The 11385-nt window shown below is 33.5% G+C and overlaps 3 protein-coding genes across 3 annotated transcripts; 1 reads left to right on the forward strand and 2 right to left on the reverse strand.

Annotated features, from left to right (window-relative positions):
- The first annotated feature begins 2860 nt into the window (after positions 1-2860).
- On the forward strand, positions 2861-4277 carry LOC106309922 (peptidyl-prolyl cis-trans isomerase FKBP20-1). The gene is made up of 6 exons (XM_013747079.1): positions 2861-3012; positions 3161-3291; positions 3393-3526; positions 3606-3685; positions 3790-3882; positions 3972-4277. Exons 2-6 carry the CDS (start codon positions 3183-3185, stop codon positions 4132-4134), a joined length of 579 nt encoding a protein of 192 aa, XP_013602533.1. The 5' UTR covers positions 2861-3012; positions 3161-3182; the 3' UTR covers positions 4135-4277.
- A 229-nt stretch (positions 4278-4506) lies between these two features.
- On the reverse strand, positions 4507-6946 carry LOC106309690 (E3 ubiquitin-protein ligase SDIR1). Its single transcript, XM_013746784.1, has 9 exons — positions 6797-6946; positions 6473-6582; positions 6311-6365; positions 6181-6233; positions 5867-6095; positions 5605-5716; positions 5129-5180; positions 4887-5006; positions 4507-4803 (listed from the first exon to the last, which is right to left on the reverse strand). The coding sequence occupies exons 2-9, from the start codon at positions 6548-6550 to the stop codon at positions 4669-4671; spliced, it is 834 nt and encodes a 277-aa protein (XP_013602238.1). The 5' UTR covers positions 6551-6582; positions 6797-6946; the 3' UTR covers positions 4507-4668.
- Positions 6947-9009: 2063 nt separating this feature from the next.
- On the reverse strand, positions 9010-10362 carry LOC106309147 (aspartic proteinase PCS1-like). The gene has a single exon (XM_013746215.1). It carries the CDS (start codon positions 10348-10350, stop codon positions 9010-9012), a length of 1341 nt encoding a protein of 446 aa, XP_013601669.1. The 5' UTR covers positions 10351-10362.
- Between the last annotated feature and the right edge of the window lie 1023 nt (positions 10363-11385).

Genomic DNA, 11385 nt, shown 5'->3' on the forward strand with positions numbered 1-11385 from the left:
CTATAGTTGATTGAATGTGCGAAATATAAAAAATTATCTAGTTAAAGTAATAATTATTTTCCCCCATTGTTGCCAAAAGTAAAGATTATATATAGCGAAAAGAATAGAAAGCTTACACAAATATGAAAACAGCTATTTTATGCAATGGATTCTGTACTGTGACGACAACACTTAACATCTTATGTAGTCCACGACTTCATGAAATAGCTGCCACTTAAATACAATAATAAGAAATGTTATAAACAAGGGAAGCCAAATATTCATGTTTATAAACCCACTACGTAGTTGATCCCGTAGATTCCATTTTTTAATTAGTATGACAACATTAATTATACTTCATAATGGCTCAAACGAATAAGAATGTTACTCCATCCGTTCCCGAAAGAAACATTTTCTAGAGTATTCACGCATATTAAAAATATAATAAATATTTATAATTGAATTTGCTATTTATTTTACTATACATTTACCAATAAATATCAACCAATAGTATCCAATCAATTCAAATATTTTCAATTAATGTTTCTTAAAAGTATACAATTTTTTAACATTAACTAATAAAAGTATCTTAAATTTTTAGAAAATCTATCATTTTCGAACAAAAAAATAAATCTAGAAAATCCTAGGAGTACTTTTTTTGCAGTGCTTAATTAGGCCTATGGGGGCTATAGGATTAATTATACAGATGTTAGGCTACAAATTTAGGTAGAGTCATACAAAGATAGAGTCAAGACACTACTCTGCTACTTCATTCATCGAGCTACTGCTGAAGAAGTAATGAAATGATATTTTAATGGATATGTTTCTATATAGTTTTCATCAACGTAAATGTATATACTGGAGTATATGTTTATACTAAGGAGAATACCGCATTCAATGATGTCTTTCCCAATAGCCCAATATCATTGGAATTCCCACTAGAGAGTTGGAGTGGACGCGATTCAGACCCTGTCAATAATTGTTTTTATTTTGTTAGGATATTTGGTTATTTTAATCTTAGAGTGTGATTGGTTTTGTTAGAGTAAAATAGAGTAAAAATAAGTAAAAAGAGATGAAAATAAAATGACAGAAAATAATATAAATAATGGAATAAATAATGTTGCTCTAGCAAGTAAAAATAAATGTGCATTTCTCTATTAAAACAAAAACAATATTTCACTTGATTGTTAATATTTTAGTGAAACCTATAATAACTTAAAAGTTAGAGTAAATATTTATTATATATTAACTATGCAGTCACACCCTTAACTTTCAATCTTCTTGAACGAAAAGTGGGTTTAGGTCTAGATTCATAGTCTTTTTAGAACTATTAACCATAACATTTTAGATTAAACTCTTTTTAAGGGTTCCAGACCTAGATCCATATATAATGTTTTGAATCATAAACCATAGAATGAGTTCCTTTCGCTTTGTATACTATTGTTGATTTTACTCTATGATACACTTTTCACAACACAAGCGATAAACTGATAAAGTTAATAAAAGAAGATAGAATACATTCATTCTTTTACCAAAAAAAAAAAAAAAGAATACATACATTAAGAAAAAGATATAAATGTGTATGCCCGTTGGATCCTTTCTCTCGTTGTTTCTCTAGCTGAATATTTTCGTGTTAATATCAATCAAGTTATCAAAATAAAATTAATGATAGTAATCCATATCTTGTTTATTTTCTGCTACCTCACTTGACTGTCCTAAACTATTTTGTAATTTCATATACGTACACAACACGGTACACCTTACCAAAGTCGCGAACAAAAAGTTGTTATATTACCTCAACGTTAAACCATGTAACCGAAGAGTTCGATATTTTTGTTTTCTATTCATGTAGTTATGATCATATCTACGAATTTATGGATTATGCCTATAAATTTTCCAAGTAAAATGGGGCCAGTTTGATTATTCAATAGAAAATTCCAATATGGAGGGATGCTTAATCATTACAACGTTGAATTAATAACACATTACTATAAGTGATAACTTAATTCCATTATAAAGAGAAAATGATAATAGTTTAGTTGCTGGTGGTATGTTTACTTTATCAGCCAGTCCAACAAATCAAAAGCTTCTTTGCTAAAATGATTATAAAACGTTTATTATTCATTAGCATGCTTGATTTGGATTGTTGTGACCTGATAATCAAGCAGACAACATGCGGGACAAATATTCCGTTTTGACTTTCACAGTTTTTTCCACTGTTGAATCTTTTGTACTTAAGTTTGCTTGTAAATATTGGGGATTACAAATTTACAATTATAATACTTGTCTTCTTTTTTCAAAGTGAAAATGGGAGTGCGTGTAATTCTAAGGTGAGTACTGAATCTAGGAATTTGATTGAATTTAGAAGATTTGGAGCTTACATTAAATTATAATGCTATTCAATGATGTATTTCATCCATTTTAATCAATTTTAAACAACTTTTCTATTTATATGATATAAGTTTTTATTATTTTACTTATTCGAAAAATTTATTCAGTTTTTTTACACATACAAATATTCAAAAAGTTCATAGAATTTATTGAAACTCGTTTCTAGCAAACTTATTTGCATTTCTTTAAAATCCGCAACATATGAATAAATCAAATGCATTATTAAAATCTTTGAAAGCTATTACTTCTGTCTTCAACAGAAATCTTCCAAAATAAATTTAAATTCTTGAATCTAATACCACTCCCAAAAAGGTCAAAAGAAAAGTAGAGAAATAAATAACATCCATTCATCAATCACCTATCTTTAATATGGCCTTCCATCCCATGCAGTAGATACGCCTTCTTGAAAAATTGATGGGCCTACTGGGCCACCGAATATGATTAGGTCACGAGGCCCATAGATCAACACGTGACGTCAAAAGAATCGGGAGGAGAGGATCAGAGAAGAATCGAATCGGAGTCTTTATCATTTTTGGACAGTCTATGGCCACCGATCTCTTTCCGGTTATAACTTCGCCGCTTCTCTGTCGCTTCTTCCCTTTCGGTATCGCATCAGAAACGATTCATCTTTCCTTGAGTCAGGTGAGTTTCGGATAAACCATCCGCAAGAGTGTTGTGTTTCTTCTGGTTAGATGTTAAGTTTCATCAATTTCATATCTAGAAATCGATAAAATTCGAAGAATATTAGTTTTGATTTATAAAGTTAGTTTTTTTTTTTCCGGCGAAGCAGGTTTCTTTGAAGGTTTGAAAGAATGGGGGATGAGATTGATTTGAGTGGAGATGGAGGGGTCTTGAAGCAGATTGTAAGGAGAGCTAAACCTGATGCTATTGCACCTTCTGATGATTTTCCTGTCGTTGATGGTATGTTGGAGTTTGATCTTTAGTTTCGTTTTTTCTTGGATGTTAGCTAAAAATATGAACTTTTATGAAGGATCATAACTCTATATGTTTGATTATCTTAGTTCACTATGAGGGTTTATTGGCTGAAGATGGAAAGGTCTTTGATACTACACGCGAAGACAATCTGGTTTTCTCCTTTGAGTTGGGTTCAGGCAGTGTTATCAGGTCGTGGGACATTGCACTTAAGACCATGAAGGTTCTGTACTTTCTTCACTCTTTTCATTAAGTCTTTGAATCTTATGTGTAGAGAATTTATTGGTTAATCTTTTTTTCAGGTTGGGGAAGTTGCAAAACTCACATGTAAGCCAGAGTATGCTTACGGAAGTGGTGGATCTCCTCCCGACATCCCACCTGAGTATGTTTATGTTCCTCACCTTCTTGCATCTGGTTCAAGATCAGGGGGATGAGTTTTTGTTGAGTGTGACAATTGTTGTTTATTGGCATGTGTGGTAATTGCAGTGCAACTTTGATTTTCGAAGTGGAATTGGTTGCTTGTAGACCGAGGAAAGGTGCTAGTGTTGGAAGTGTTTCTGAGGATAGAGCCAGGCTAGAGTAAGCATTATATTTGGACCTCACTAATTCTTAATTCAGGCATATAAACAAAATCCTTTGGGCTTATGATTGTGGTTTTATGGTTGAAGAGATCTGAAGAAGCAGAGAGAGATTGCTGCAGCTGCTAAGGAGGAGGATAAGAAGAAGAGAGAAGAAGCAAAAGCTGCTGCAGCTGCTAGGATTCAAGCTAAGCTAGACGCTAAGAAGGGTCAAGGCAATGGAAAAGGCAAAGGCAAAGGCAAATCTAAATGAGTGATGTGTCCAACGTTGTTGTAAACTCCTAAGATTATACAATTTCATGATTTTAAGCTTGAATGTTAAGTGGCAGTCATCAATTATCACAATTATACATGAGTTGTTTTTGGGTCTAAGATATTTCTGATTTTGGTTCTTACGCATTGAATAACATGAGAATTGTCCAAAACCAAAATTTTCAAACCGTCGCAGAATTTACGGACAGGGCAAGTTCCTTTCTGTATAATCCATGGATCAAACCATCCGGCATGAGGCTGAGCAAACATACGTATACTACGGCGACATGAGAGTATACGGCGACATGAGATAAATCAACTTAATCAACATGTTCACAATTTTCCAGAATCTAATCAAACGGTTACCATAATGTATTCCTTAGATATTGTTTTATGATTTAGCTTGAATCTAATCGAACTGTTAAAAACTCATCATCATCATCATCAACCATTACATGTTTTTGTTCCGGTTATCCATTTCTGCTGATTTCGATACACACATTAATAACATAACAAGAGTCCAAAAGCCGAACTCTCAAACCATGACGGAGGCTTCATCATCATCATCTGTCCCGTCGTCTTGTTCTTGCCATCCTGAATGAGCCTTAAACTTACAAACAGGACATGTTCCTTGCTGTCTAAGCCACGGATCGATACAGTCTGCATGAAACTGAGCAAACAGATATACACGAGTCGGTGAGAGACTATAAAATGCATTAAATGAACTTAGTTTATGAAGAGTAATATGGAAACCTGATGCAAGCAAGGTAGGGTGCGAACAACTTCCCCTACGGTAACTTGTTCGAGGCAAACACTACAAGTGAGCTCGTCTTCTGTTCCTTTTTTACTCACACTTACAGAAACTTGATTCTTCTGCTTCGAACAAGTGGAAAACACCATACAAAAGTTAAAGGCTTTGTCAGTCACTTGACAAAAAAATTAATACCAACTCTACTACGACTTCTTTATATTGCTATTTTGAGAAAATGTAATACCTCCGCTGAAGATGAGGTTGATGTTGATGCCTGCTTTGTCAAAGAGGAACCACTGCCAACAAAAAGGCAACACAATCCGAAAACCATTAATACAAAAACTTAAGGCATTGAGCCAACAATACTGAGGAAATTGATGCTCCATTGTAGAATTTGTGTCCAACGATTAATCAAGTAGTGTGAACAGTGGAACCCTTAAATTCTCAGAATAACCTACTGAAAAAAACAAATCTTCAATTCACTGGGAATAAACCCAGAAACTTTTTCAACTATACATGTTATGTTTCTCGAACCTCTAGGAAAACATCAAACTTAGATAGATATTGATAGAGTAAATGAGCTAGTCTTGGAAGTTAAAAGTCTATAAGAGTTGCTACAACAGCATCCTAAATTTTTACCCTATTCTCTAACTTTTTCACTTTTGATAACAATTAAACAAAAGTGTTCAAAGAGAGGAAAGGGGTACAAGATTTACTCACTTTTCAGGATCCAACACTTTGTACTTGTGTACTGGAAGTGCATTTATCTCTTCCTCGCTCATAGAATTTGTAGGGACATTATCAGAATCTAGTGCTCTTAGAGTTTCATAATCTGCAGCAAAACAACATTCACTTGGAAAACAAACTATACAAGAGCGTACTATTAAACTGGAAAACAAAAAAAAGAAGAAGAAGGAGAAACTGATGCTAATGAGATATCACATTTCAAAACTTCACCAAAGAACTCGAATTTATAACTGACCTAAGTCATCAAACTCCCGATCAAGAAGAGCCAGCTGGAGCCTAAGTCCTTGAAGACGCCCTCTCGTCGCAAGAGCAATGGAGGGAGGCACATGCAGCCTCAGCTCAGTGTGACTAAAGAGCCCACTAGCTGCTGCAACATGAGCCTGAGCTTGAGCTTGAAGTTGCTGGCAAGTCGCATACATCCTAAGAGTCGTCGCCATCAAAAACACCCCAAGCACAAGCCAGAGCTACAAATTTATAAAACATCAAACTCATACCCTAACCATAACTAACTGAAAGAAAACGGTTTCTCGTGTAGTATAAGATACATACCAGGAAATTAGGAGGCATCTGATGCGAATTGAGAATCATAAACAGCAAAAGAACTGCAATACACAAACGAAGCAATGCATCAGAGCTGCAGATTAATAAAAATGAAGGAAAAATGAGGAATGTAAATTACCGGTGACAAGAAAAGCGAGAGAATTAGAGTTAACAGGTCGAGCTCCATGGACACGCTGCACCGAAAGACACTTATACATGAGTAATAATTCCAACAAAGATCGCTCTTAACGCAATAGTTTATGTATTTCGAGAAAGTATGAAGAAGAAGAAGAAGGCATACCATAGCGCGTCTCTCGGGTATGAAACCTGAGAATCCGCTCTCTAAATCTCCCCCACTTCCCCTGAAAACGAAACTCATCTTCTTCCTCTTCTTTCCAAACGCACAAGAGCCTGCAAAAAGAACAGATGCAGGGATCGAATCTAGCTGGTTCCATCAAAATCAATTCGAAAAACCCTAACTAAATGCCAGCTCGAGAAACCATGTAGATCACGGCATTAACCTTACGATGATGACGAATCTTTCGTAAAATAGACGACGAGAGGGATATTCGATTCTATAATCGACAGAAAACGAATGGAACGAGAGATCGGAGGAGAAACTCACCTCCTGGATGTGGAGAATCTAGAGAATCACGGATTTAAACTGTTTAAGAGAAGCTAACATCGGAGGGAGACGATGGAATTGCCCGTCGGAGCGAGACGACTCGGGACGAATTATCGCTCGCTCGCTGCTGTTCAAATTTTTGTCGACGATATAGTTTTCTTTTTTTGGGTCTTCATCACACCCTTGATATATGGTTTTTTAAGTGATGGATGGACTAAAACGTCGCCGTTTGCGTTACCACTTCTCTTTCTATTGGGCTCCTACTCAGTTCCACTAGTGTCACTGTCATGTCATGACACTTGTGCTCTGTTCATAACTAATACGTTTTTATAATTTAATAAAACTATGTAAAAGATACTCAAAAGCTATATAATTGGTCATGTAGTTTTTGATAAGGAAGTTATATAAATTTGTGGAAACATCATATAGGGTAAAACAACAAAACTTATCTAGAAAATTATCTCTATTATTAAAAAAAAAATACCCATTAAAAAATACCCCTAAATTTTCTAACTTATTTACACTTCCATGCCAGTTAAATTAATGAGTTTTCTTTAATCAAATTTAAATTTAATGTCATTAAATGAACCTAAAAATACATCATATTTAACATAGCTTATTACGTACGAGTACGGCCCAATAATGAACTTAAATTTTATTTTTACGAAAACGTGAATCACTTGACTTATGTAATATATAAAATATATTAACTACAATATAACAAATGCATATAACCTACCTATACTTTAGTTTGAAATGATCATGTTCAAGTTTTATATAGTCAACTTACATCATGCATCGATCGATGTACAATATTCAAACCACCCATAGTTTTCGTTTTCTTTGTAGGATGTATCTACCAACCAATCATCTCATTGATTTTCTAAGCTTTATAAAAAATAAATCAATAAATACAAACTCAAAATCCAATATCTTTTATTAATCAAAACAGAATATCTTCAATGTCGTATCTTTAATGTACCTATTAAATATAGAAACTGTAACCATAATTACACTAATTATAAGAATAGATTTGATTCCAACCAATTGATCTATTACTTCGGTAATTGATTTGCTTGCAGAAGAGGAAACAATAAATTTAAAATTTATAAGAATATAAAGATATAGAGATTCCAACCAATTGTCTATATTTGCGTATGATTTCCGCATAATAAGCTTCAAACTGAACATTGAAAAAGATAGAGAGATTTTTTTTAATCTTTTACCGACACAAACTTAAACAAAACGAAGAGTTAAATGTAATTTTTTTGTTACACTTCCCGGAAAAAAACGGTTACAACATTGGCTTTCATAATATGGCATTTTAACATATTAATGTTATGGACATTTAATAATTATCTTGACGAAAAACAAAGACTATAAATAATTTATTATTAATAAAATTATGAAATTATTTACAGATTTGATGACTAATCATCGCCCTTTTTTATATGTTAAATTTTTCATAGAAGTTTAAAAATCATTTTATTTTCTTTAAACATGTATAACTAATTTATAATCTTTTATGCTATACTAAGTCATAATATAATATTTCTTCATATTTTACATTAATAACCATTGTTTTTATATATCGTCTACAATTCTCTAATTACGTCTATTTGTTCAATTTTTTATATGATATCGAATATTCATCGTAAATAGATGATTTAAGATGCCAAAAAAATTATTTACTTGGTGAATATAATACATCAAATATTACAAATACATTATTTAGTTAAATAAATAACCAAAAACCGAAAATTCAAAATTCAGGGTCTAGTGTATATTGAAACAGAGGGAGGGTATATTCAAAATAAAAACAAGACTATTATAGAAAGTGGCTATTAGAGTTTATCTAGCAACCAATTAAGTATATAGTATATAATAATAAGAGTTCTTAACCAATAATTATTTTTTAAGTTCTTTTTTTTCTTAACCAAACGATTGTTTTTTTAAGTTCTTCATGTCGAAATTATTTGATTTCTTTTAATATACAATGAAAGAGTTAATTAAAAGGAAAAAAATTAAAGCCTAAATCCAAAAACTCTTATTATATATATATTTTTTTTTTTTTGCTAAATAAACTCTTATTATATTATAACCATTGAGTATTGAAAACAAAAACTCAAAGAAATTAAAAACCAATACTGAAACAACATATTATATGTCTCTTAATTTATGTGACCAGAAAGCTATTTGTGAAACAAAAGTTTTCAAAGTATTGATCCAAGAAGTTGACTCGCTTGATTACATTTGACGTCATTAGCAAATCCAACCTTTGCCTGTGCAATATCATACTCCATCCACACGTTTTGCTGATGAAGATTCCCAACTATAAACATTTCAACCCCCGCGAGTTCGGAGTTTCCGAACGTGAAACAATACTTCTGGTCGGCACCGCGTCCTGGTACACGATACAACAGCTTCTGACCCGACACGGTCAACTCTGCTCCTGCGAACATCAGACCCACCGTTGGTAGTTTCGAAAAATCAATCTTGGTTGACCCAACACGGAAACATAGATCCATTGCGGTTTGGAAAACAAAACCGGGGTCAACAGTGAGAACCGATTTGGTTTGTTTGGTAAACTCGGTTTTCAAGACGTTGTAAACCGGAGCTAGCAGGAATGTGAACTGTGTACCCGAATCCAAAATCGTCTGACCCGCTCCGAAATGATCAGGAACAAAAGCAGAGGCAGGGATGGGTAACATTACTGACCCGACCCGAATTCCCTGGAACTGGACCGTGTACGCGAACCGGTCCCAATAAGGTAACCGGTCTAGTTTAGTTACCAAAGGTGTGTATTTAAGAGGTGGAAGCGAAGGTAGACGCGCGTCACCAAGAACCAAAACACCGGTTGAGTCAGAACCGGAGATACAATAAGAGAATTTCGTTAAACCCATCTGGTTAATAAACGATAACCGACCCCGGTTCATTCCCATTAAACCGGTTGGCTTGGCGTCTTCCTCTGGTGTAGTGCTGGAGCTCGAGTCCATGCATCCAAACGCTGTTGCGGGTCTCCTCGTAGACCCGAATCCAAACGTCTCTTGAGCAAGATTCCCATCCAAGGAGGAACCATCAGCGTAAGAGACAGCCACGTGGCAGAGATTAGCTTTTTTGTCACACGTGGCGGGAACGGTTAAGTCTTGTGTTTGGGTGGTGCAAACCGGTGAAGAACATGGTAGAGCAGAGTAAGAAGAGGATTTTGCATGGTCGAAAATGGACGTTGAGGTTGAGGTTATTCTGCAGTGGAGCCACGAGAGCTCGCTTCCGGTGTCAAGAACCATCTTGATGGTCTGTGGAGGAGAACCGGCGGTGAGAGAGACGGTGAGTGTGACATCGTGCGTGAAAGGAATCTTTATTGGTGGAGAAGAAGAGAGACGACGTTGTTGTTGGAGAAATATTGTTGAGGAAGCGTTATGGTCCTTATGTATGTTTTGGGCAGTGAGAGGGAAAATTAGTGTTTGGTTTGTATGAATTATTCTAGAGAATGCGAGAGGGATCGTTATTAAAATGCAAAATGTGATTTGGAGATGGATCGATGACGAAAACATCTTGTTAGTTTATTCTTCTCTCTTCAATAATGATTTGTGATGACTTCAGCATCCTTTATATTTATACATGAATGTACGTTAAGCATCTAAGGAAACAAATCACAAGAATGAAAACGCATTAAAACGGTTAAAGATAATGAAACCAATAACAAAATCTTTGTAAATTAAAAGCTCTATAAATTATTAATGTTGGGATTTTAATATTTTATCAATTTATAGAGTAATTAATTTTTAAAAGTGTCATTTTTTTTAGATTTTTCTATTTACAATATATAATTTTTATAAAATAAGAATAATATTTCATTTTTCTGTATAGACATTAATTAAAATTTGAAATTTTATTTCATGTGGCTTTTATTATATGATATGATGTATATAAAATATGTTTCATATAATTTAAATGTAGTTTTAGTTATAATTTTATCAAATATTAAATAAAGACAATTTCATTATGAACATAAAACAAATAACACAATGGCTCGTTTGTACTTATATGAAACATATATACATATAAATAATTTATGATTTTAGTATATTTACATGAGTTTCCTAACAAATATGTTATCTTATTATTTTATTGATTTGTGTCATATTTTGAACCGATACAACTAGATACATTTAATAAAGGGGTTTTTGCCAAAACTAACCTACAACTTGATTTTAATCCCAAACCTATACCCAAATTTGAATCAAATGCAAAACTAACCTAAAAGCCTAGTGAAATTACAGCTCAATCCCTTGTGACCAAACAAAAAAACAGAAGCCATTTTTACGAATATAGCCCCAGTAAATCGTCTGAGTCGTCTGAGATGTTGGAAGTCGTCTGGACGACTGAAGTGTAAGTCGTCTGGTACCAGTTTATTTTAAAAATAATTTATAAATCTTGTAAAAAAATATTTTGATGCGTGAAAAATAAAAATCAAGTAATTATAAACAGTTTTAAGTGATATAAATTAAGATATGATAAAATTGATTTGTTTTGAAGATAGATGAGTGGAAGTAGTGAATCATGAAATACTTTGGTTTAGGAGTTTG

Source organism: Brassica oleracea, chromosome C8, assembly GCF_000695525.1.
Source record: "Brassica oleracea var. oleracea cultivar TO1000 chromosome C8, BOL, whole genome shotgun sequence".
Classification (NCBI taxonomy): domain Eukaryota; kingdom Viridiplantae; phylum Streptophyta; class Magnoliopsida; order Brassicales; family Brassicaceae; genus Brassica; species Brassica oleracea.